General features: G+C 45.7%; 2 protein-coding genes across 3 annotated transcripts; one reads left to right on the top strand and one right to left on the bottom strand.

Annotated features, from left to right (window-relative positions):
- Positions 1 to 4,860: 4,860 nt before the first annotated feature.
- LOC115029736 (prostatic spermine-binding protein-like) lies at positions 4,861 to 9,007 on the top strand. 2 transcript variants are annotated; one of them, XM_085832889.1, is made up of 4 exons: positions 4,861 to 4,882; positions 5,719 to 5,839; positions 5,952 to 6,057; positions 8,347 to 9,007. In XM_085832889.1, exons 2-4 carry the CDS (start codon positions 5,785 to 5,787, stop codon positions 8,858 to 8,860), a joined length of 675 nt encoding a protein of 224 aa, XP_085689015.1. In that variant the 5' UTR covers positions 4,861 to 4,882; positions 5,719 to 5,784; the 3' UTR covers positions 8,861 to 9,007. The 2 variants fall into 2 exon arrangements, with proteins under 2 accessions (XP_085689015.1, XP_085689017.1); XM_085832891.1 differs by lacking the exon at positions 4,861 to 4,882 and adding an exon at positions 5,261 to 5,345.
- Positions 9,008 to 15,564: 6,557 nt separating this feature from the next.
- On the bottom strand, positions 15,565 to 17,371 carry LOC110283762 (prostatic spermine-binding protein). The gene is made up of 3 exons (XM_021149241.3): positions 17,302 to 17,371; positions 17,084 to 17,189; positions 15,565 to 16,225 (listed from the first exon to the last, which is right to left on the bottom strand). Exons 1-3 carry the CDS (start codon positions 17,354 to 17,356, stop codon positions 15,712 to 15,714), a joined length of 675 nt encoding a protein of 224 aa, XP_021004900.3. The 5' UTR covers positions 17,357 to 17,371; the 3' UTR covers positions 15,565 to 15,711.
- Positions 17,372 to 24,330: the final 6,959 nt, after the last annotated feature.

The following is a 24,330-nucleotide window of genomic DNA, read 5'->3' as shown; positions in this document are numbered from 1 at the left end:
TACCAAATGACATCCTCCAGTCCTATAGGTAGAATAAAAATGAAAGCTGGTGACTGTCTCTGTGGAAAACACAACGTCAAGTGGTGTGGTAGCTGGGACAACAGCCAGGCTTTCACTTGTTGTTCCTGGCACCCAAAGCAATTCTGGTTTGGGTCTGTCTGTCTGTCTGTTCTGAGGCAAGCAAGGCCAAGGATTGTTAGGCAGCCATTTGCTTCCCCCGGGAGCTGTCCAGTGTATGCCCTGCCTGATCATGCTGATGGATGATACTGCTTGATGTAACACAGGAGAGATCTAATTTAGCTGCTGAACATGGCAGGGAGGCCCAGGCTAAGGAAATGAGTGTGGTTTTGTTCCCAGTTTAAGGAGATGGGCTGACTGGTGTTTGTTGGGATAATTTGTCCCTTTTCCTTCTGGATTTGAAAGCATCGATCCTGATTGCTAGGTTAGCTGGCTAATAAGTGAAGGGACTCTAGCCGGCTTGGGCACGGCACGCGGGGGTGAAGGGGGTAAAGCGGATTCATGTTCGTATGAAGCGTTTCATTTTAATCGGGCATGTTATTAAGTGAGCCAAAGGGGGCTTTGATTGCTGGACTTAGTACTTTGATAGCTGGACCTCGGTGGTCAGCCTCAGGAGGAGAAAGTGGCCAAATGAGGGAACAGACCTTGGTGGCCAGCTTTAGGAACATAATCTAATAGATTTTTAGCAAGGCAGAGGGTGTTGGTTTCAGATAGAAGCTAGGAAAACTCACGTCAGAGACAGAAGCTTCAGAGAGACGGTTGGTCGGCTTGAGAGCTGAACCTGTACTGCATAGTTAAAGGGAGAAACTGCAAAATGAGAGGGGCTTAGGTGAGCTGTGGGGGTCACCTGATCATATTTTGACATAAAAGGTTAAGCAAAGGCATATCTGGTGGAGACCGGGCCTTTACCAGGACACCTGGCTTCAATCCCTTAGACACTCGGTCCAGAATCCAAGGCCCCTAACTCATCCTCCTAGACACTTGGTCTGCAGCTCAAGGTAGTCGGGGAGAAAAGGAGCTGCTGAGCTGTGTATAGTTAATGAGGGCTTGTCAGGCACTGGCAGACATATTTTTACAACTCAGGTACCTTGGCGAAGATAACAGTAAGCTTTATATTCTCTTACCACCTTAACAGAAAATATTTGGAGGTTCAAGGTCGGATCAGGTTCCAAGCCTGGAAATGTGAATCTAGCTTGATTCTGTTAGAAAAATGGGAGAGTTGCTTTTGAGGAGACTGGGGTCTGGTGCCTTTCTCCTTACAAGGAAACTGGGGAGAAGGGAGGGCTTGACAGAGCTGTGTTAGCCATGCTCAGGCTGGCTAGAGCCCCTTCACTTATTACACAGCTAGTCTAGCTGAATCAACAAGTTCATGGTTCCTTGAGAGATTGCTGCCTCCTCACACATATATGCACATGCTCACACATCTACATAAGTACACATAACACATGAAAATGATGATGATGATGATGATGATGACAATAATACCAGATCTGCTTGCCTGTCAATTTAAGTAACATTTTTAGAGTTGTCAACTGTAATTTGTACAAGTGTGTGAAACTATGAGTCTCTGTTCTCTTGATGGCTCCTAAAGGAAATTCTTACTAAATAACCTTTTATTTATTTATTTATTTATTTATTTATTTATTTATTTATTTTTATATGAGTACACTGTAGCTGTCTTCAGACGCACCAGTAGAGGGTGTCAGATCTCATTACAGATGGCCATGAGCCACCATGTGGTTGCTGGGATTTGAACTCAGGACCTCTAGAAGAGCAGACAGGGCTCTTAACCACTGAGTCATCTCTCCAGCTCCTTATTTTTTAATTGACACATGAACTCAGGTAGTCCAGGATGGACTCGAACTTGCTATATCGCCAAAACTGAACTGTATCCATCTCTCAAGAGCCAGGACTGCAGGCTTGAGACACTGTGTCCAGTTTATGTGATGTTTGGGGACCAAACCAAGTGCCTTATGTGTGCCCGACATGCTCTACTCTACCAGACGAACAAATCACCAAGCACCACATAGTCTTTTAATGATCTAAGTGTGTGTCCAATGTTATTGTTCCTGTGTTGCTTTGTGTTTTAATGTATGACAATTGCCTGATAGAGGCAGACAATTAGATGGCTTTACCATTAGTGCCAGCACAGATTTATCAATGTGAAAATTCTTAACAAGAGAAGCATGTGCCCTCTCTGTCCCACAGTAGGTGACGAGGGGCTTAACTGCAGTGTTGAGATGTCTACGCAATGAGAACACTTTTTTGTGGTTTTATGAATGACTTTCCTGTTGCTATGATGAAACACCATGACCAAGGCAACTCTGAGAAGGAAGAGTTTATTTGGACATAATGTGGTGGACAGTGTGACATCAGGCCTCTGGAGTAGTGAGCTCAGAGCTTACATCTTCAATTGCAAGCACACAATGAGAAGAATAAACTAGAAGTGTTTTGAATCTTTAAACTCTCAAACCCCAGCCCAAGGAGCATGCTTCTTCCATCAAGGCATAACTTCTCAACCTCCCAAGAAGCGTCACCAACAGGGACCAAGTGCACAAAGATACGCTCATCTAAGTTACCCTAGTGGTAAACATTGCTATGTGACTGGGTATTTTAATATCTACTTTGGCATGCATGTACATTGCAAGATTATCAAGGTTTTATGTTTTATTAGAATAATTGCTTATGGGGCTGGAGAAATCACTTGGTAGTTAAGAGAGCTTCCTGCTCTTCCAGGGACTGGGGTTTAGGTCTTGGCCCCCATGTGCAGAAAGAAGCTCTCACCGCCTATCACTGCAGCTGCAGGAGAAACGCCCCTCTTTGTGGGACCCTGCACGCCTCCACATATTTACACATAATTAAAAATAAAATAAGTCTTTAAAAAAGATAGTTACTTATGTTTTCTGAAGTTTTTGTAAGGCTTTTGGATAATCAGAAAAGGCTCAAGTACGTATCTGTTTATATTGAAGTCTTTTAAATGACCACTTTATAAACAACTATAATTTCAAAGAGATTCATGTACATTTAACACCCAGTATAGCTATGATTAAAAATGTATGCACCCATGGAATAAAAATAATAATAAATGAAAAATAGCTTTAAAATGTGTGTAGGGCTAACAAGATGGCTCAGCAAGTCAAGGTGCTGCTGGCTGAGCTCTGAGTTCAGTTCCTGGTACTCGCATGGAGGAAGAGGTTGCTAGACTACTGACTCCTGTCAGTTGTTCTCTGACCTGCATACATGTACAGTGGCCCATGTGCGGCCTCACGGGTTGAAGAAATAAATTTAAAATGTATGTACCTATATGTCTAAAGTCTAGATAAATGCTATATAACACTTTCAATTTAATGGAATTGAAATCTAATACAATTAAAGCATAGGAGAAATGGTCTCTCTCATACAATATTCCTGGATGGTCAGCATGAAAAATGCAAGGAAAAAAACAGGGGCTGGGCAGTGGTGGCACACACCTTTAATCCCAGCACTTGGAAGGCAGAGGCAGGCGGATTTCTGAGTTCAAGGTCAGCCTGATCTACAGAGTGAGTTCCAGGACAGCCAGGGCTACACAGAGAGACCCTGTCTCGAGTTTTTGTTTTGTTTTTGCTTTGTCTTTATCTCTATTATATCTAACTAACACCAGTCAGATACAGTCATGCATTTGGAAAATCGTAGTAGTTAAAACTTGTTCTGTGTCTATTTTCCATGACTAAATTAGAATTGAGTTATCATATGAGCTACACATGTATGCCAGGAATCAAGTGCTCCAAGCTGTCTTCAATTGATAAGAGGTCTGAAAGCGGGATTTCTGTCTGTGCTAAAGACATATGACCCTAACAAGCCAAAGATTATTAATTTTGCTTTAAAAGAAAATATATATGTACGCACACACACAGGTACATGTTTTTTATTCCATAGTAGGACATAAAAAGAGAGCCAATGCCTTGTTAACAAGTCTGAAGAAAAGGATGTCTAGAGCTTAGAGGATGGATTTATAAGAAACATCAAATATTAGTCTTTTTTATCAAACACTATAAAAGTTGTATCTACTACAATGACTGTATACATATATAATTCAATCTCCTCACATTGTAAAATATTTACATAAACCTTTTAATGGTCCTCACCTTGTAAGATAGTTATGAAAAATTTTAATTTCTACCATTTGGTAACATGTTTGGAAAACTTAAAAAATAACTTGAGCTTTATGTAATGCATATGTGGGTTTTGCCTGGGTGTGTGTATGTGTCCTACATGTGTGACTGTACTCCACAAAGATCAGAAGAGGGCATTGTCTATCAGAGAACTGGAGTTACAGAAGGTTGTGAGCCATCATGTAGGGCCTGGGAACTGAACCCTGGTCCTCTTTGAGTGGCAGGTGCTGTAAGCCTCTGCAATCTCTTTAGCACTTTTGCAAGACCTACTGAGAGTTTTGTTTATACAAATGTTGGTACATTCCCAAGACTTGAACACTCACCTGTTCCCGCCTTCCTTCATTTCTTTTGCAGTAATTCTTTAAAAACTAACCAGCCAACCAACCAACCAACTAACCAACCAACTAACCAGCCAACCAACCAACCAACTAACCAACCAACTAACCAACCAACCAACCAACCAATCAACCAGCCAACCAACCAACCAACCAACCAACCAGGAATTGCACAGATACAGGAACAAGGGAGGGGAAAGACATATGGAAATTTTGTCTTCAGTATCTCTTACCAGACTTTTAGTTTTACAAGGGAAGACATTTCTTTACTGGCCCCTACTGACCCAGTATAGCATTAACAACAACAACAACAACAACAACAACAACAACAACAACAACAACCAAACAAACCCTGAGATCATCTACCTGGATTCACAGGTAGTTCCAGCATTTATGATAGATACTTGTTATTTTCAAGGTTGCCTTGAAGCTGCTACTCTTGGCCAGTGAAGATATCAGGACAGGCAAACACACACACATAACTCTGGGCAAGGGGATGAAAGGGCCCTGAGGGATAAGCAGAAAACAAAGTTCAAGATTAAAACTACTTGTTCAGTTTAGCTTGTAAAACCTGACTACTTGGGAGTCCAAGGCATAGTAAGGTTGGTTATATTGTTTTCTTAAAGGCAGGATAAATTTAAACGAGGTGAGTACACAGCAGGAAAGCGGCTGAGTACATTGTTTTAAATGCTCTCAAAGCCTTGGGGGCAAGGTTGGGCAAAATTAAGGTTCTAAGGACCAGCTGATGAGGTGTTGCCAGAAACCATTCCCACAGCAGCCGTAGCTCAGTGGCATCAGGGTATAAAGGGACAAGCCAAGGGGCTCAGTCCAGAGAGCACAGGTAAGGAAGAAGCCCAGAACCAGTCTGGTGCAGTCAGGGAGGCCAGGGTGGAAAAGGGAGAATGGGTTGAGCCAGCTAGAGACTGAAGCATGAAGGACGGATGGAGGGCTTTGGAATATGCGGTTTCTCCAGGTGCACCTTAAGACTTTGGGAGCCCAGTGTTATATAACAACATGGAGCCTACTGCTCAGATATTAATCAGAATGTTAGCACAGTGACATTGTGTCAGGAAGGTCACAGTGTGGGCATGTGGGTGAAGCCTTCTGTAGGCTCTTCTGAAGTCTCAGGAGCCTATGGGTAAAGAGGGTTTCTGAATGTTCTCTTGTCTCAATCTGGGGTTGGGGATCTCTTACGTCTAATGTCTTTTTCTCAGAGTGTCACTGAAGTCTTACCATTGTGGCATCTAAGTGCCAGATTGTACCACAAACCCTCAGGAGCCATGCTGCTGTTGCTGACCTTGGCTCTCCTGGCCAGTCCCACCTGCAGAGCCCAGAGTGAGTACCTGAGCCTCCTTTGTGGCCTTCACCTCCCATGTCCTGTCCTAAGCATAATGACCTCTGAGAGAGGGAGTGGTCCTGAACACTCTCCTAATGCCTCACTTTTCAGATATCCTGGGGAATCGTGTTGGCAAGTATTTCTACGTTCAAGGTGAAGATCAGGGGCAACTCAAGGGCATGCGGATCTTCTTAAGTGTTTTAAAGTTCATCAAGGGGTGAGTAGGGCTTCCTTGCAGGAATGGCAGGTGGTACTCATCTCACACTGGAGCCTTAGAGGCCTTCCTGGATTCACAACCCCAACCAGTATTACTCAGTATCCTCTTGGCCTCTGCTTCTCTAGCTCGATCTCAGTCAGTGTACTCAGGGCTGGAATGCCCAGGTTGGATTAAGACTGGACAGTCCTCAAGGAGACAGGTGGAGAGGGACCTCCAACTTTCTTGTTCAGAAAGGCTCACAGAGGCTTGAAGAGTCCCTCTTCCAGATGGTTCTGGTGGCCTTAGTGCCTCTTGGTAGTGACAGAAACTGCTCACATGTCTGAGAGATCACCCTGTCTTCTCAGGGCATAAAATGTGAGTTCTCTCTGCCACTCTGTACCTCTGCTCTGCTCCAGAAAGGCAGGCATTTCCTTGGGACAGGCCAGGTCTTGACTGCCCTCCCCAGTGTCTCCCTCTTGAGATCTGTTGTTCTCCTAGAGTGTCGCTAATGCCTTGTGTTACTGTTGCCCAGCTTGGTAAACACAAATACAGTCCCCCCAAGACTAATAGAATTCCACAGAACAATGAAAAATTTTTAGTGCACCTCCTGTGCAACTGAGGTTATCTTTTTTTTTTTTTTTTTTTTTTTTTTTTTGGTTTTTTGAGACAGGGTTTCTCTGTGTAGCCCTGGCTGTCCTGGAACTCACTTTGTAGACCAGGCTGGCCTCAAACTCAGAAATCCACCTACCTCTGACTCCCAAGTGCTGGGATTAAAGGCGTGCGCCACCGCGCCTGGCTTGAGGTTTTCTTAATTCTTAAAAAATTTGATGTTGGGTGAGTGGGGAGAAGGGTCGATGGATAAAGTCTTTTCTGTGTGAAAATGAGGCCCTAAGTTTAGATTCCCAGAGCCCATGTGAAAGCAGAGAGCAGCAGCACAGGACTGTACCCTCAAACTGTGGAAGCAGAGACAGGGGCATCCTGCACGGCCCGCTGGCCAGAGTCGTACCCAAAAGGCAACTCCAGGCTCCAATGGAGACTCTGTCTAAAAACATGAGGGGCGTCGTGCCTGGGGAAATGGCAGGGACAGTAAGAAGGAACACCTGCTCTGCAAACATGAGTCCTGGGTTCAGATTCCCAGAAGCCATATAAAAGGAGAAAGAACCTGGAAGGATGGAGGTGGTTGTCAGGTAAGCACAGGTGTCAGTGACGGGGAGGTCCCAGGAGTCCTGGACAGCCAGTCTAGCTGTAACACTGAGCCTTCATTCAGTGAGAAAGCTTGTCTCCAGGCAATAAGGCAGGTAGCCACAGAGGAAGATACTCAGTGCCCAGCTCTAGCCTCTACATGTTCACACATGCATCACAGACAGGCAGACAGGCACATGCAGATATACACACACAAGCACATACCGCACGTGCATATAACCAGGTGGACAGTGAACAAGGAAGATACATACATACAAGGGCAAGCACACACACACACACACACACACACACACATGCATGCATCATTTACATACACAGTTCATATTGACAACATAGACACACTGCTTATTATTTTAATTTACTGGGGGTTGAACTGACCAACTTTCCACCTCTACTGAGACCTTGGCACATGTGGTCCTACATGGGTAAACATATACAACTACATATACATACATTGCACAAAATGAATAATAAATCAATGTCAAAAATGAATGAAAAAAAAAACAGGTAACACACGGTTTAGTGTACTGAAAATTACTCATGGCTATCTGAAATTCTAATCTGACATCCTTCCTGCATCCTCTGTCTGATTTGATAAGCAACTTGATATGCAAGAAAGGAAAGAAGCTGGCATTAGGAATGGTCCAGAAGATTTGGGGTGGTCATATCACTTCTTTGCTCAGTAGAACAGATTCCAGGGCTCCCGTGGTCTCCCCTGTTCCTCCCTGACTACACAGAGAGAAGAGCCGGTCTCTCTGGTCTCTGCTCATAAGGTCTGCCTCAGGTATACTGATCTTAGCAGTGTGGCTCCTGCTTCATTTGGGGCTGATAAGGTAGAGGGCTCCAGAGGGAGGCTATGAGTTGGACAGAACCTGAAAACATTCCAGCTCAGGGTGGGTGCAGTAGCAGACATAGCTGCCCTGGTACAGATGCCAGACTCTCTGAGGTCCTATGAGGAGGGATGTTTCTAGAAGAAGAAGGATCCCAGGCTGCCCTGTGAGAGCTGGACACTTCTGGAGACTGAACTGTGAACTAGGACCAGAATAGGATGCAGATGTGAGAAAGAGCTGGCATCCCTGAGGTTGTGCTGACTTGATTTCTCTCCAGCTTCCAGCTGCAGTTTGGCAATAACTGGACTGATGTCTATGGATCCCGGTCAGAGAACTTTATAGACTTCCTTCTGGAGGATGGAGAGCACGTGATAAAGGTAGAGGGCAGTGCAGTGACCTGCCTGACTTCCCTGACCTTCACTACAAACAAGGGGCGTGTGGCCACCTTTGGTGATAGAAGGGGTCGCTACTTCAGTGACACTGGAGGTTCAGACAAGCATCTAGTGACTGTCAATGGAATGCATGCACCAGGCCTCTGCACCACAGGGATTGGCTTCAAATGGGAAGATAATGCAAAGGACTTGATGTCCACAGAGCCTGTGAAAGAGCCAAAAGACAGCTCTGACATTTCCAACAAGAAGGAAGATGAAGGCAGAGACAAGGATAATGATAATGATGATGATGATAACAAGGATGAAGATGAGGATGACAATGACAAAGATGAGAATAATTATGGCAACGATGATGATGATGATGACGATGATAATGATGACCAGAAAGATGAAAGCTGAGTAGCATGCTCAAAGCTCAGCCCTGCATCTCCACATGGCAGCACCTCCTCTCAGCCAATCTCACCCACTGGAGGAAGTAATATACCAGGAGACTCCAGGCTGGAAGAAGCAAAGCCCAAATGCCTTTATCTCTCTTTCTAATAAACTATGTGCATCTATGTGAGCCTGAGTGGTCTTCATACCAAATAGGATTCCCCAAGAACTTCCTTTACCCCCACCCCCTTTGGATCTACACCCACATACTGAGTTACAGTTAGCACAGAGACCCTTGGCCAAACCAGTAGGACCAAGATCCCCAGAATGAGGGCAGTACCAGCCACTGCCTGTCTCAAAGCAGCCCAGGGCTGCAAGGAGAGCTCAGTGTGTGCTGACCAAGCTGTCAGCAACTGGCTCTGCAGTGGTTCTGTCTAACTGTGTTTGAGCAGGTGTCATAGACTCCTGCTCCTCTGCAGAGCCATCTGTTCTCCAGCCTCTTCCTCCTCTCCCTAACGTCCTGCTCACCCTCTTCCTTTACACCTCTAGGCTGCCTGGAAGGTGTTCCTCACCCAACTAGGGATTACACCCAGGGCCTCCTGCATGCTAGACAAGTGCTCTACCACTGAGTCACATTCTTAGTTTACATCTATCTATCTATCTATCTATCTATCTATCTATCTATCTATCTATCTATCTCTATCTCTATCTCTATCTCTATCTCTATCTCTATCTCTATCTCTATCTCTATCTCTATCTCTATCTCTATCTCTATCTGTCTGTCTGTCTGTCTATCTATCTATGAATGAGACAGGCTCTCACATAGCCCTAGCTGGTCTACAAGGAAGAATGGCAAGCCTGCTTAGCAAGAAAGCAAGTTTCAACAAGCCAGGCTCAGGCAATCATCAAAGCCAGTGCTAGGTGCCCTGCCAAGGTCAGAAGAGGTCTCCAGCCAATCGCCATGGCTTCCTTTCTCCCTGCACGGCAGCAGGTCCACAGGTTGAAGAACGTTAGAAATGAGTCTCACAGATACTCCAGTTTTGATTATAGTATCTCTGACAGCAAGTTGCTGGAGCCATAGATTTCAGGTCAGTGAGTGTAAAGCTCAAGTGCAGCTGTGACAGATGTGGCACCTTTGTGAGAGGTGTGAGGTGACATTCATGGCAAGGGACGTTTGCAGAAGAGGGTGAGTCAAATGAGAGGAACTTCCTTCTCCATCTCAGTTAAGTGTATTCCCTGACTGTTGTCCACAGACTCCAGGCCACTGCAACCTTCAATCGGCATTTAAAATTCAATGACCTGGGCAAGGCAGCACAGGCCTATATAAGTCCAGGCTACTTGGGAGACTGTGGCAGGAGGATTCAGAGCTTGCTAAGCATCTTAGTGATCCTTGCCTCAAACATGTTTTTTTAAAAAACATTATAATTTTTGGCAGTTTAAAACTCTTAACTTTTATATTTTGTACACATATGATTGTTGCCTGGGTTTATGTAAATATGCCAGCTTCAATTTTTAAGGTTTTTTTGTTTTTTGTTTTGTTTTTTTGTTTTGGTTTGGTTTGGTTTGTTTTTTTCAAGGCAGGGTTTCTCTGTGTAGCCCTGGTTATCCTGGAACTCACTCTGTAGATCAGGCTGGACTCAAACTCAGAAATCTGCCTGCCTCTGCCTCCCAAGTGCTGGGATTAAAGGAGTGTGCCACCACTGCCCAGCTAATTTTTTTTTGTCTTAAGTGACAAAGAGAGAGAGTGACAGACAGACAGAAAGACAGATAGAAAGAGAAGAGCTGGATAGATGGTGCACTCGCTAGGAGAGCTCTAACTGTTCTTGCAGAAGACCTGGTGGTGTTGCAGCACTCACAAGGGGCAGCTCACAGCCTCTGTAGCTCCAGCCCCAGGGCACCTGGCACCTTCGTCTGGCACTCAGTGTGTATGTGCTATATATACATAGACACATGCTCATCCACATTTTATAAAAAGGAAGGAAAGAGGCTGAGACAGCTGGGCATGCTGGCCCATGCCTGCAATGCTGGGATTTGGTAGAGGTAGGAAGGTCAGGAGTTCAAGTCTATTGTAATGCTCAGGGCACTCTAGAGTAGCAGAACTTAGAGAATGCATCTCTCTTTCTATGTATACATATAAAATGGGGGTTTCTTAGAACGAGTTAGAGGCTACGGTGCAACTAGTCCAACAATGGCCATGCAAGAGAAAATCCAAGAATCCAGAAGCTGCTCAGTCCCCGAGCTTGGATGTCTCAGTGGCTCTTCTGTAGCTCTTGGAATCCCAAAGAAGTAGGCGCTAATGCCAGTGGAGGGAGGGAAAGCAGGCGAAGAGCAGAGGCTTCCTTTCCCCATGTCCTTACATAGGCTCCTACCAGAAGGTGTGCAACAGAGCAAAGTGAGTCTTCCTGCCTTGAGATTTGGAGCAAAAGTGTGTGTGTGTGTGTGTGTGTGTGTGTGTGTGTGTGTGTCTTTCTACCTCAAAAATCTGGACCAGAAGTGGACTCATCCACTTCAAACTGAACAAAAGAGTCAGAGATGTGGCTACACACTAGGCAGTGCCAGGCTCATGCCAAACCTCACATGGTGAGTACTCTCTAACATCAGGAAAGACGGCTGCCAGCCATGGCCCTGCTTACATCCTTGTGAGGTCATCAGACAGGATGGAGGAGAGCTATGGGTTTGCTATTCAAAACATCTGTTTTCCTAGGAGAGCTGTAATTTTTTTTAACGAATGAGAGTTGAATCCAAGTTACACCCCCCCCCCACACACACACACATACTTGCTAAAGAAGAGTTGAATCATAGATTTATGTATTTATTTATAAATCTTTTGTTATAAGTTTAAAGCCAATTTTGTTAAAAATTTTATAGATTTCGAACCGTACACAACTGAACGTGGGAATCCTGAGACAGAATTTATAGCATAGTTTAAGGGATTATTTTTGAGAGAAGCACACAGAGAAAACATAAAGATAAAATATTTTTAAGAGTGAGAAGCAGAACCTTAGAGGTAATCATCTTTGGGATCATTCATTTATGTGCAGACAGAAGTTGCCAGAATCTTTGAGAATTTGGAAATCAAGTGTGTCAAGTTCTTGGCTGTTGATCTGCATTGAGGCCAAGCTGCAGTAATAAAATTGGAGTTTCCATGGAGGAACTATACACACACATGTGTGTGTGTCTTTATATATGTATATATACATATATATGTTTATATATAAACCATATATATGGGTGTGTGTGTATGGCTGGGTATGATGGTTCATGCCTTTAATTCAAGCACTTGGAAAACAGAGACAACCCAGTCTACAAAGTAAGTTCTAGGCCAAACCAAGGCTACACAATAAAATACTATTCCAGCTGGGCAGTGGTGGCGAATGTCTTTAATCTCAGCACTTGAGAGGCAGAGACAGATGGATTTCTGAGTTCAAGACCAGCCTGGTCTACAGAGTGATTTCCAGGACATCCAGGGCTACACAGAGAAACCCTGTCTCAAAAAAATAAATAAATAAAAAAGAAAGAAAGAAAAGAATAATATACTATTACATAAAACAACAACAAAACCCCTTAATTTTACTTCCAATACTAAATGGAGCCAAGCAGTAATAGAGAAACAGCTGTGGAGCATGATAATCTGACCTGTCTCCCAGCTCTTTCCTTTTGTTATCAGAGGTTTTAGGGTCAAAGCCTATACTCTGGCAGGCCCAACAGCTGACTTGGCTATCTGTCCCCATGGCCAATTAAAGAGCCAACCAATGGTGGAGAACATAGAAAGTGTGTGTGCAGACACCTGCTTAGAGCTGAGGGGAAGGGAAGGGACTATCAGTAAGGCTTCCTGGAAGACTGGACATCTGATCTTGTCTTCAAGGATGAGAGAGGATCAGCTGTGTCAGGGAGGAGGGTGTCCCAAGCAATGATAGACACAGCAAGGGCAGAGACAGACAGACATGGAGACGTGCCACACACTCTGGTTGAGTCAGCTTGACAGGCGGAGGCTTGGAAGCTATCTCATGAGAAAAAGAGTTTCACGGAAACTCCCTCCTGGAGTCTGGCGTCCCCTCTAACCCATAAATTAATTTTCCATTCCCGTGTTAGTCTAGTGTATGGATCCACGTGCTCTCTATTAGTAATTATCCTATTATAAGTGCCTTTTAAGATTGAATTCTGACATAGCTAAAGCCTCCCCCCAGTGTTCCAAGATCCCAGATAACAGCAAGGAGTTTAACCTATTCAGTAACTAATTAAGCTTTACAATACACGAGGCCATTAGCTCAATTGGTCTGCAGAAAGAGCCTGAGAATCTCACTGAGATAAAAATCTTTACTACAGGCTACATTCCATGCCAAAAGCAAGTTGATATACTCTCCTGATAAATGGAGATTCTCCAGACAAGATAAGATTTAGCAAGACCTAGGAATTTAGGGGTCCGTGACACTACATTATTCTTGAGGCCTGCCAAGAGTAAAAACCCCCTGGTGCTATTAACACTAAAGTGTGAAATTCTTGCCTGTCACTAGGCTGCTAATCTCTATTGTAAACATTTATTTGATTCCTGCAAATTCCTTTCGCAGTCATTCCCTTGTTCTGGGAAACTTCAGTGTACGTTGCCTGATATGACTTGCAATTTATGGTATTCTCTGTACTATAAAAAGTCCGAGGCTCGACCTGACATTACATTCAGATTCAACACGACCTCTCCTGTGTGCGTCTGTTTGTCAATCAATCCTACGCTTTGTCCACCTGCCCAAGAGACCCGTTCCACGCAGACACAGGGACCCAGAGGGTCTGCAGCAGAGACGGGCCTCCACATCACACTTTCTCACAGTTACCCACCAGCCTGAAAGCAGGAGATTCTGTGAGAAGGAAGCAAACTAAAAACATTTTAAATAAAACTTCCTTTTTAAAAAAAAAAGATTTATTTATTATATCTAAGTACACTGCACCAAAAGAGGGCATCAGATCTTATTAAAGATGGTTGTGAACCACCATGTGGTTGCTGGGATTTGAACTCATGACCTTTGGAAGAGCAGTCAGTGCTCTTGCCCGCTGAGCCATCTCTCCAGCCCTAAAACTTCCATTTTGAATAAGTGTCAAATTAAGTTCAAGTTCACAAGACTTCTCTGGGTAACTGGCATTCTGCTAAAGAGAAAGAGACATGTATGCAGGCAAACTGACATCATGCTTAGAATGTTGAGACATGAATTTAGACAAGATGCCTGCCCCATCACCTTTGAAAAACTAAACCAATGGGAACAGGATAAAAGTACCACAAAGCCATGTTTTGAGGAATCCCCTCTCCCTGACTCCTTAATGGAAGGACAACTTGGCACAGCTGTTATGGATTTCAGGCTTAAAATTTCTGTAGCATCCTAGCTTGGGGTCCCAGTTCAGCACCTGGGTCTTTTACGTAGCCCTGAACAATGAGTAATGGACTGACTAGGATACATGTTTGTCCTTTATGTAAATAGTTATTAAGATGAACATTCAAAGACCCTGTCAGGTCCCAAGCCTGTGCTATTATTCCTGGCTGGCAGTTTCTGCTGCATAATTCAAATAGAGACCTTGCTTTGCTAGACTCTTGTGACCACGTATGTTGTTTCGTTTTTTTCAGGCACCAAAACTTCACATAAATATCATTCTATTATTTTCTTTACTTCTATTTTTATATTTTTTTGGGGGGGCTGAGGAGATGTCTTAGATGTTAATACCATCCACCTCAAAGGATCTCAAAGAACTCACATTTGCTTATAACCAGGTCCAGGTGATTTAATATATTCCTGCCTCCAAGGACCCCTGCACTGGCTTGAATGAACAATTATACATAACTTCAAATTCAATAATTATTATAAAAATTCTTTCTCAGACTGAGAAGTGAACCCAGTATGTTGTGCAGTCTAGACACTACCTCTACACCCACCCACACACACACACACACACACTGAACTATGTCACCTGCCTTTGTTTTGTTTGTTTTGAGACACGGTCTCATGTAACCTAGAGTGACCTTCAAACTTGCTAGTTGAGGGTAACTGTGATGGATAATTTAATCCTTTTAGAATGAATTACAATCCAGAAACGGGGGACACTCCTGGGAAGGACTCCTTTGCTCAGTTTGAGGTGGATGAGTCCACTTCTGGTCCAGATTTTTGAGGTAGAAAGACACACACACACACACACTTTTGATCCAGATCTCAAGGCAGGAAGACTCACTTTGTTCTGTTGCACACCTTCTGGTAGGAGCCTATGTAAGGACATGGGGAAAGGAAGCCTCTGCAAGTCCCTCCCTCCACTGGCATTAGCGCCTACTTCTTTGGGATTGTAATCCCTAGTTGGGTGAGGAACACCTTCCAGGCAGCCTAGAGGTGTAAAGGAAGAGGGTGAGCAGGAAGTTAGGGAGAGGAGGAAGAGGCTGGAGAACAGATGGCTCTGCAGAGGAGCAGGAGGAGTCTATGACACCTGCTCAAACACAGTTAGACAGAACCACTGCAGAGCCAGTTGCTGACAGCTTGGTCAGCACACACTGAGCTCTCCTTGCAGCCCTGGGCTGCTTTGAGACAGGCAATGGCTGGTACTGCCCTCATTCTGGGGATCTTGGTCCTACTGGTTTGGCCAAGGGTCTCTGTGCTAACTGTAACTCAGTATGTGGGTGTAGATCCAAAGGGGGTGGCGGTAAAGGAAGTTCTTGGGGAATCCTACTTGGTATGAAGACCACTCAGGCTCACATAGATGCACATAGTTTATTAGAAAGAGAGATAAAGGCATTTGGGCTTTGCTTCTTCCAGCCTGGAGTCTCCTGGTATATTACTTCCTCCAGTGGGTGAGATTGGCTGAGAGGAGGTGCTGCCATGTGGAGATGCAGGGCTGAGCTTTGAGCATGCTACTCAGCTTTCATCTTTCTGGTCATCATTATCATCGTCATCATCATCATCATCATTGCCATAATTATTCTCATCTTTGTCATCGTCATCCTCATCTTCATCCTTGTCATCATCATCATCATTATCATTATCCTTGTCTCTGCCTTCATCTTCCTTCTTGTTGGAAATGTCAGAGCTGTCTTTTGGCTCTTTCACAGGCTCTGTGGACATCAAGTCCTTTGCATTATCTTCCCATTTGAAGCCAATCCCTGTGATGCAGAGGCCTGGTACATGCATTCCATTGACAGTCACTAGATGCTTGTCTGAACCTCCAGTGTCATTGAAGTAGCGACCCCTTCTATCACCAAAGGTGGCCACACGCCCCTTGTTTGTAGTGAAGGTCAGGGAAGTCAGGCAGATCTCTGCACTGCCCTCTACCTTTATCACGTGCTCTCCATCCTCCAGAAGGAAGTCTATAAAGTTCTCTGACCGGGATCCATAGACATCAGTCCAGTTATTGCCAAACTGCAGCTGGAAGCTGGAGAGAAATCAAGTCAGCACAACCTCAGGGATGCCAGCTCTTTCTCACATCTGCATCCTATTCTGGTCCTAGTTCACAGTTCAGTCTCCAGAAGTGTCCAGCTCTCACAGGGCAGCCTGGGATCCTTCTTCTTCTAGAAACATCCCTCCTCATAGGACCTCAGAGAGTCTGGCATCTGTACCAGGGCAGCTATGTCTGCTACTGCACCCACCCTGAGCTGGAATGTTTTCAGGTTCTGCCCAACTCATAGCCTCCCTCTGGAGCCCTCTACCTTATCAGCCCCAAATGAAGCAGGAGCCACACTGCTAAGATCAGTATACCTGAGGCAGACCTTATGAGCAGAGACCAGAGAGACCGGCTCTTCTCTCTGTGTAGTCAGGGAGGAACAGGGGAGACCACGGGAGCCCTGGAATCTGTTCTACTGAGCAAAGAAGTGATATGACCACCCCAAATCTTCTGGACCATTCCTAATGCCAGCTTCTTTTCTTTCTTGCATATTAAGTTGCTTATCAAATCAGACAGAGGATGCAGGAAGGATGTCAGATTAGAATTTCAGATAACCATGAGTAATTTTCAGTACACTATACCCCGTTTGTTGTTCAAGCCTCTGTGATTCTTTCTGAACAAGAAAGTTGGAGGTCCCTCTACACCTCCACCTATCTCCTTGAGGACTGTCCAGTCTTAATCCAGCCTGGGCATTCCAGCCCTGAATACACTGACTGAGATCGAGCTAGAGAAGCAGAGGTCAAGAGGATACTGGGTAGTACTGGTTGAGGTTGTGAATCCAGGAAGGCCTCTAAGGCTCCAGTGTGAGATGAGTACCACCTGCCATTCCTGCAAGGAAGCCCTACTCACCCCTTGATGAACTTTAAAAGACTTAGAAAGATTCGAATGCCCTTGAGTTGCCCCTGATCTTCACCTTGAATGTAGAAATACTTGCCAACATGATTGTCCAGGACATCTAAAAAGTGAAGCATTAGGAGAGTGTTCAGGACCATTCCTTCTCTCAGAGGCCATGATGCTTAGGACAGGACATGGGAGGTGAAGGCCACAAAGGAGGCTCAGGTACTCACTCTGGGCTCTGCAGGTGGGACTGGCCAGGAGAGCCAAGGTCAGCAACAGCAGCATGGCTTCTGAGGGTTCAGGACCCAGAGGGAGGTGCCAAGAGTTCATGAAGCTCTGAGGAAGACATGGGGTGTCAGAGGTCTCCAGGCCTCAGACTGAGACAAGAGAACACTGGGGACCCTGTTTCCCATAGGCTCAAAGGCTTACCGAGAGCCCAGGGATGGCTTCATCCCATGCCCACACTGTGACCCCACAGTGTCACTGTGCTAACTTACTTCCTTGACTAAGCTCTGAGAAAGACAACCATATTGTCACAGTACACCGGGCTCCCCATGCCTAATTCTGTATGCACTTGGAGAAACCCCGTATTCCAAAGCTCTCCATCCATCCTCCATGCTTCAGTCTCCACCCATTCTCCCTTTTCTTCTCTGGCCTCTCTTTCTGCACCAGGCTAGGTCTCTCCTCCATCCTTACCTGGGCTGTGTGATCTGAGTCCCTTTGCTTCTCCCTTTATACCCTGATGCCACCCAGTCATAGCCAACGTTGGGAGCTCTGTATGCCTGCCCCTGAAAGGCTTTCCTGTGATGTGGGGATATATCCAGGACACGCTGGGACACTATTTGTTTTCCTCTCCACTGCCTTTGAACAAAAAAACCCCACAGTCCATGCCATCCTCTGCAAATGCAGGGACTATCCTGTTGAATCCCAGTGGGGCACAGGATGGTTTTAGTGCGGAAACAGGGAGACTTGTGGTCACACTTGGTGATTTCCATAAATTCAGGTAAAGCAGGTGTCCAGAGCCAAGAAACAAGCTTGTCTTCAGCAAAGAAAATGTGCAGTCATGAGCATGTGTGTGTGTAGAGCAGATGAGTCTGCCCATGACTTCATTGGAAAGAATGGTACAAGTCCCACCTCCCTCTCTCTTATGGATTGTTATCTGGGATCTTTCCAGAGTCTTCACCTAATACCTGCTTCGTGAATGCCCCTTCCAAACACTGCTCATAGCAGCTTATACCAATGAGCAGCCTGAGTTCTCAGCACAGCCTTGGTCCTCCAGGCAGCTCTGAGGCCAACATCTCTCTGCTGTCCATTTCACAGTCAGACAGTGAGAACCAGGAGGTTTAGCCATGACATGTCAGCCTGGCTTGGGACCCACAGATTCTTCCTGTTCCCACCTCTCTATGACACACACATGCTCCCTAGGGTCCCCACAAAGTGTGACCCCAGGTTGGGCAGTTGCTCCAGGGTGGACAACTATGCCATGACACCCCATTCTCAGCTTGAATCTATGCAGGGTCTACCCAGCTCAGTTTCTAAGCTCTGGGGCATCCCTTGTCTATGACAAACAAATCCATAGCCACACTAAGAATCTTTTGCTCAGGCCAGCAGACCAGAGATGGATTGCAGCCTAAATAAAATGGGTGATTCTCTGGGGCCAACGAGAAAGCATCCACTCAGCCTGGTGTTGTCAAGTGGGGGTTGGACGCTCTGGTAACTGCTCTTCCAAGCAATGAGAGGACATCCCCTCTCCAAATCTTCTAGACTGTTCCCAAGCCCGGGCTTTGCAGTTGCTGCTCACAAAGATGCTAACTCGTCCTCCACGTGAAACCTAGGAAGGATATCCAACTCAGTTTGCATTTTAGATTAAATAATGCATACTTTTTCTGTGTAAATTATAGGTCAGAAGTTTATTTGTTTGTTTGTTTGTTTGTTTGTTTGTTTGTTTTGTTGGCATTTGTTTATTGTATAGAGAGGCACCTTTGTGCCGTGGTGTGCTTACAGAGGTCAGTGGACAAACTTGCTGAAGCCAGTTCTCTCTACCCATCATATAGGATCAGGTATCAACCTCAGAGTACCAAGCTTAGCAACAAGCCCCTTACCTGCTAAGTTGTTGCAGGCCTTCATCTGCTTATTGAGTAGAGTCTCAACCAGTCTATCATATATCTGTCTATCTATCTATCTATCTATTTATCTATCTATCTATCTATCTATCTGTCTGTCTGTCTGTCTGTCTGTCTGTCTGTCTGTCTGTCTGTCTCTCTATTAAACAGGGTCTCACTCTGTAACCCAGGTTGTCCTTGAACTTTTTGATGCTGGAAATCCCCCTGACTCGGCCTCCTGAAAGCTGATAGTGTGCTCACGAACCCCCAGGTTACTCTCCAACCCTCTTTTTACTTTGTATTGAGACAGAGTTTCACCATTTTGTCCGGGTTGACCTTGAAGTGACTCTGTAGCCAGAATGGTCTTGAATTTGTGGTCCTCTTGAGCCCATGCTTCTGAGATTACAGGACAGGACTGGGGTTACAAGCCAGGCTTCAAACATTTTATATTTTAAAGTAGCTGAGTGTAGCACTGCCTGCCTGAATCTCCAGCACCTATGCAGATGAGATGGATCAGTTCCAGGCTTAAGGCCAGCTTGAGTTACACATTGAGGCCCTGTCTCAAGGAACTGATGATGGCTAGACACAGCCCAAAAATAAAATAGACTTTCTGTTGTCATTACTGAAGTGTACCTGTGCATGCATGCATGTCTGTGTGTGCATGTGCACATGTGTGTGCACGTGCATGTGTGTGTGTGAGTGTGTGTGTGTGTGTTTTACAAACCCATGCTTGTGAGTATGCAGATGTCAGAGCAGGACACTGAGTGTCTTCTTTATCTCTATCCACCTTATTGCCTGGAGATGTGTCTCTCACCAGGATTCCAGCTCAATGCTGGGGCTGGCTGCCCAGAGCGTCCATGGCTCTGCCTGCCTTTTTTCTGCCTTGCCACATATTGTGGCTACACTCACAGCCTTTCAGGGTTTGGTTTTGTTTTTGTAAACCTGGATTCTGGGTATCCCAACTCAGGTGTTCAAGCTTTGGAGCGATTGTTGTTCTTACCCATGGGGCCCGCTATCCTACCTGACCTTTGGGGTCTTTGGAGCAATTGTTCTTACCCATGGGGCCTGCTATCCTACCTGACCTTTGGGGTCTTTGGAGCAATTGTTCTTACCCATGGGGCCCGCTATCCTACCTGACCTTTGGGGCGTAGGATCACTGAACCTAGAGTTTTCTATTTGGGCTGTCACCTGGAGAGCAAATCCATCGGACCTCCCTGTCTCTGCCTCCGTGGTCCTGGGTTCAGAGTGGACCTCAGCACCCATCTCTTATATAGGTGGTTGGAACCTAAACCTAGGGCTCACACTTACACAGCAAGCATTTTTACTCGGAGAACTGTCTCTTTGGTGCCCTAATATGAAGTTTCTAAAGGATGAAGTTTCTAAAGGATACGGACACATTAAATGTTGTACAGGTTGACACCTTTAAAGAGTCTTCATTGTTAAGCTGGGGGGGGGGGGAGGACTGTGTTTGTGTTTGCGAAACTTGACAACAGTAACCCAACATTAGGGTGCTGTAGGAGAATGACAGAGCCTAGGAGCAAGCACTGGTGAGGACAGTTGAGACCTGGCCTGTCCTGAGAGACTGGCTGACCTTTCCTGAGCAGAGTCAAGGTCCAGAATGGCAGAGGAAACTGAAAATGGGGTCTGTGTGCCCTGGGTGTATGCATCTCTCCACTCATGCCGTAGTTTCTGTCACTACCAAGAGGCCCTAAAGCCACCAGGGCTATCTGGAAGAGGGCCCTAATCCTCTGTGATATTCTCCTCCCACTGCCTCCCTGGAGAGGAGCTTCACCCTTTCCTGGGCATGCCAGCCTGAGTAGACCAGCTCAGGCCAGGCTGGAGAAGCAAAGGCAAAGAGAACACTGAGTAAAGTTGTAAGCGTGAAACCCGTGAATGTTCTAAAGACCCCAGTAGATAAGCCACAAGAGATTGGCACAACCAGGGCATGCTACAGGGAAGCCCAAAAACCATAGCCCTGCTCACTCCAACAGTGTTCTCATAACCCAGAAAGACAGGGGTATCCTGGACTTCCCTGCTCTTCAGATCTGATTACCCTGCATCCCTAAACAAAGGGAGTCAGAAGGGAGAACAGTAGGCGAGTGCTCGCAGTAGGTGAGTGCTCGCAGTCACTCCCTCATCTCCAGTGATCCTCTTGCCTGGATCAGGACTTGGGAGATTATACACCAAGTGTGGGAATTCACTCTGGGCTCTGCAGATGAGACAAGCAAGGAGAGCCAAGGTCAGCAACAGCAGCATGGCTCCTGAGGGTTCAGGACCCAGAGGGAGGTGCCAAGACTTCATGAAGCTCTGAGGAAGACATGGGGTGTCAGAGGTCTCCAGGCCTCAGACTGAGACAAGAGAACCCTGGGGAACCCTGTTTCCCGTAGGCTCAAAGGCTTCACAAGAGCCCAGGGATGGCTTCATCCCATGCCCACACTGTGACCCCACAATGTCACTGTGCTAACACTCTGACTAAGCTCTGAGAAAGACAGCCATATTGTCACAGTACACCTGGAGAAACCCCACATTTCAAAGCCCTCCATCCATCCTGCACAGCTCAGTCTCTAGCTGGCTCAACCCATTCTCCCTTTCCTCCTCTGGCCTCTCCTCCTACACCAGGCCAGGTCTCTGCTCTTTCCTTACCTGGGCTGAGCCCCATGGCTTGTCTCTTTACAACCTGGTGACACCCAGCCATACATCTTGTGGGACTGTGGTTCGACCTTGGGAAGAATGTAGGGTGTTCTTGACATTGAGGACATTGCACTTCTGTCCCACCCACAGTCCCTGAATAAATGAGCCTCTTATTTGTGCCATCTGTTAAAGTAATTAAAGTTGTTGAGAATCCCAGTAGATGGCTGCCTTTGGAGACTATCCCCAAAGGACACAGCCCCCTATGTCCTCTGCTGGGCTGCAGTCTGCTGCACCCCCATCCCCCACTTCCCAGAACCACTCCTTCCATCTCCCACTGATTGGCCAGGGTTCCCAGCACAGCCTTAGTCCTCCAGAAAGCTCTGAGACTGGCCTTGCCATTGTACCTATTTACAGCTGAGACGCCAAGTGCTTTAGGCCCTGATAGCAGTCACAGTGGCTCAGTTTGGTCAGCCTTGAGACTCTCCATGGGATACTGTGATGCATAGGGGCTCCATGGAAATGCAGTCTGGGAGCCCAGGAAAGGAAGCCAAGAAAAAGCACAGAGGGCTGACTTGGGCTGGGTCAGGAAGCCTCACCTTCAGGTTTACTGCCGCTGTAAGCCCTTCCTTCTGTTTGTCTAAGGCAGCTTTCTGGGAAGAAGAGGAAGGGTTGGGGCTACAGAAAGCTGGTCTAGGGATTTATGTAGATCAAGCAGGGAGACAGCATTATTTGTCCATCTTGGAGCTGAGAACAAAGGATAGACTTTTACTTCACTGAACACATGAGCAAACTCAGAGGGAAGATATGGCTCAGGTCCTCCATGGAGACCTGGAAACCAGGCTGAACAAACACCTTCTTCCAACATGGCCTTTCCCCTCCAAATAACGGGGTCAGAACCCAGCAGTCACCTGGTCTCCACTGGCTAGATGGGCCACTCTCCCATCAAAGGGCTCTGCTGTGTTTCTAAAGACTGCTCTCCAAGAAAGGGCTGCTGACAGTGGTCCTGAAGGTTCCCAAGAACTGCAGATTAGCTAAGAACACTTCCTGCCCCCTCTAAAGAAGGGAGGAGCCTGTGAGAGATCCCTGACCCCTGGGAGGCTTCTTGTCAGGGAGGAAATCTGAACTTGAACTTGTCCAGGGAATTGGATATTACCCAGAGCATGGGTCTTTGTTCTGGGAGCTAGTTGGTGCCATGATGCTGTGGAGTATTACTGCCCTCTAGTGGAGAAAGGCAGAGATGTGGGTACACACTAGGCAGTGCTGGCCCTGACTTCCTTTTTTGAACTTCATTAAGGACTAGAATTCTTGGCCTGGAGGACCAAGCTAGAACAGAGGCAGGGACAGAGCCATGGCAAGACTGAGTTTAGTTAAAATATGGCTCTGAGGAATATAGCTGGGGTTCCTCACCCTGCCCAACTCCTCTCCCATCTTGCTCACTGGATTTCCAGAGGATCTAGTGGGTGTCAGAGCAGGGTCTGCTTGCTAGGGCTCCAAACCTAGGAGCCAAGAGTCTGTACTCCCTATAGACTCTATAACCCTGGCCCCAAATCACTCTGGGGTCATCCAAATCCATCTATATATTGTGAGAGTTTAGCAAATATGGATTTATTATTATAGCAAACATAACAGTAAATTCATTATTTAAGAAAAATTACTATTTAACCTATTTTATTTTATATATGATTAATTTTAAAATAATTTTTCATGTTTTATTCTTATGTATAGGAACGTTTTACATACATTTTGTGCTCTCATCCCTGTGCTCTCAGATGTCAGAACAGGGCACTGATCCCACTGAAACTGGAGTTACAGATGGTTGGGTGCTGAGAACTCAACCCCGTCTTCTGCAAGAGCAATAAACGCTCTCGGTCACTGAGCCATAGCTCCAGACCCCCTTTAATTAATTTTATTTGCTTATTCTCTTTTGAAATAGTGTCACTATGTAGCCCAGGGTACCATGAAACTCGTGGCAATCCTTCTGCCTCAGGTTCCCAAGTACTGGGATCATAGGAGTGAAATGTCATGCCCGGATCATTTAAACCATGTTAAAGTGTACATTCAGTCCTGTGTAGCCATTGTTTTCAATAGATTATGGAACTTTTTGTTATCCCACATGGAACACAATAAACAGCCTCAATATTTCATCTCCGTTCTTTTAATGAGGTATTTTTAAATTTTATGTGTGTTTGCTCTCTTATCTGTCTGACCTTTACACAGGGATATCTTCCGCCTCATTGTATGCACACAGCCATTTGTGCAGTTTGCTTTATAGCTTTGTCTAGCTTTCTGGGGCTTAATCTCCCTTCCTTCTTTTGACTTCGTTACTCAGTTGTATTTTCCTGTTCAGGCTTAAGTAATTTTATTGTGGTTATAACTCACCAGCAGTAAAAAGTGTGTATGAGTCGGGTGTAGTGAGTACAGATGTTTTCCCAGCATTCAGTGGGTCAAAGGGGGAGGATCTGAGTTCAAGACTAGCCTGGGCTACAGAGTGAATTCCTGTCAAAAAGAAACAAAACAATAAACAAC

This window comes from Mus caroli, unplaced genomic scaffold, assembly GCF_978045245.1.
Source record: "Mus caroli unplaced genomic scaffold, Mus_caroli_1 scaffold_18, whole genome shotgun sequence".
NCBI classification, from domain to species: Eukaryota; Metazoa; Chordata; class Mammalia; order Rodentia; family Muridae; genus Mus; species Mus caroli.
Note: the sequence above shows the minus strand (reverse complement) of the source record. Positions and strands in the feature narration are given on the sequence as shown.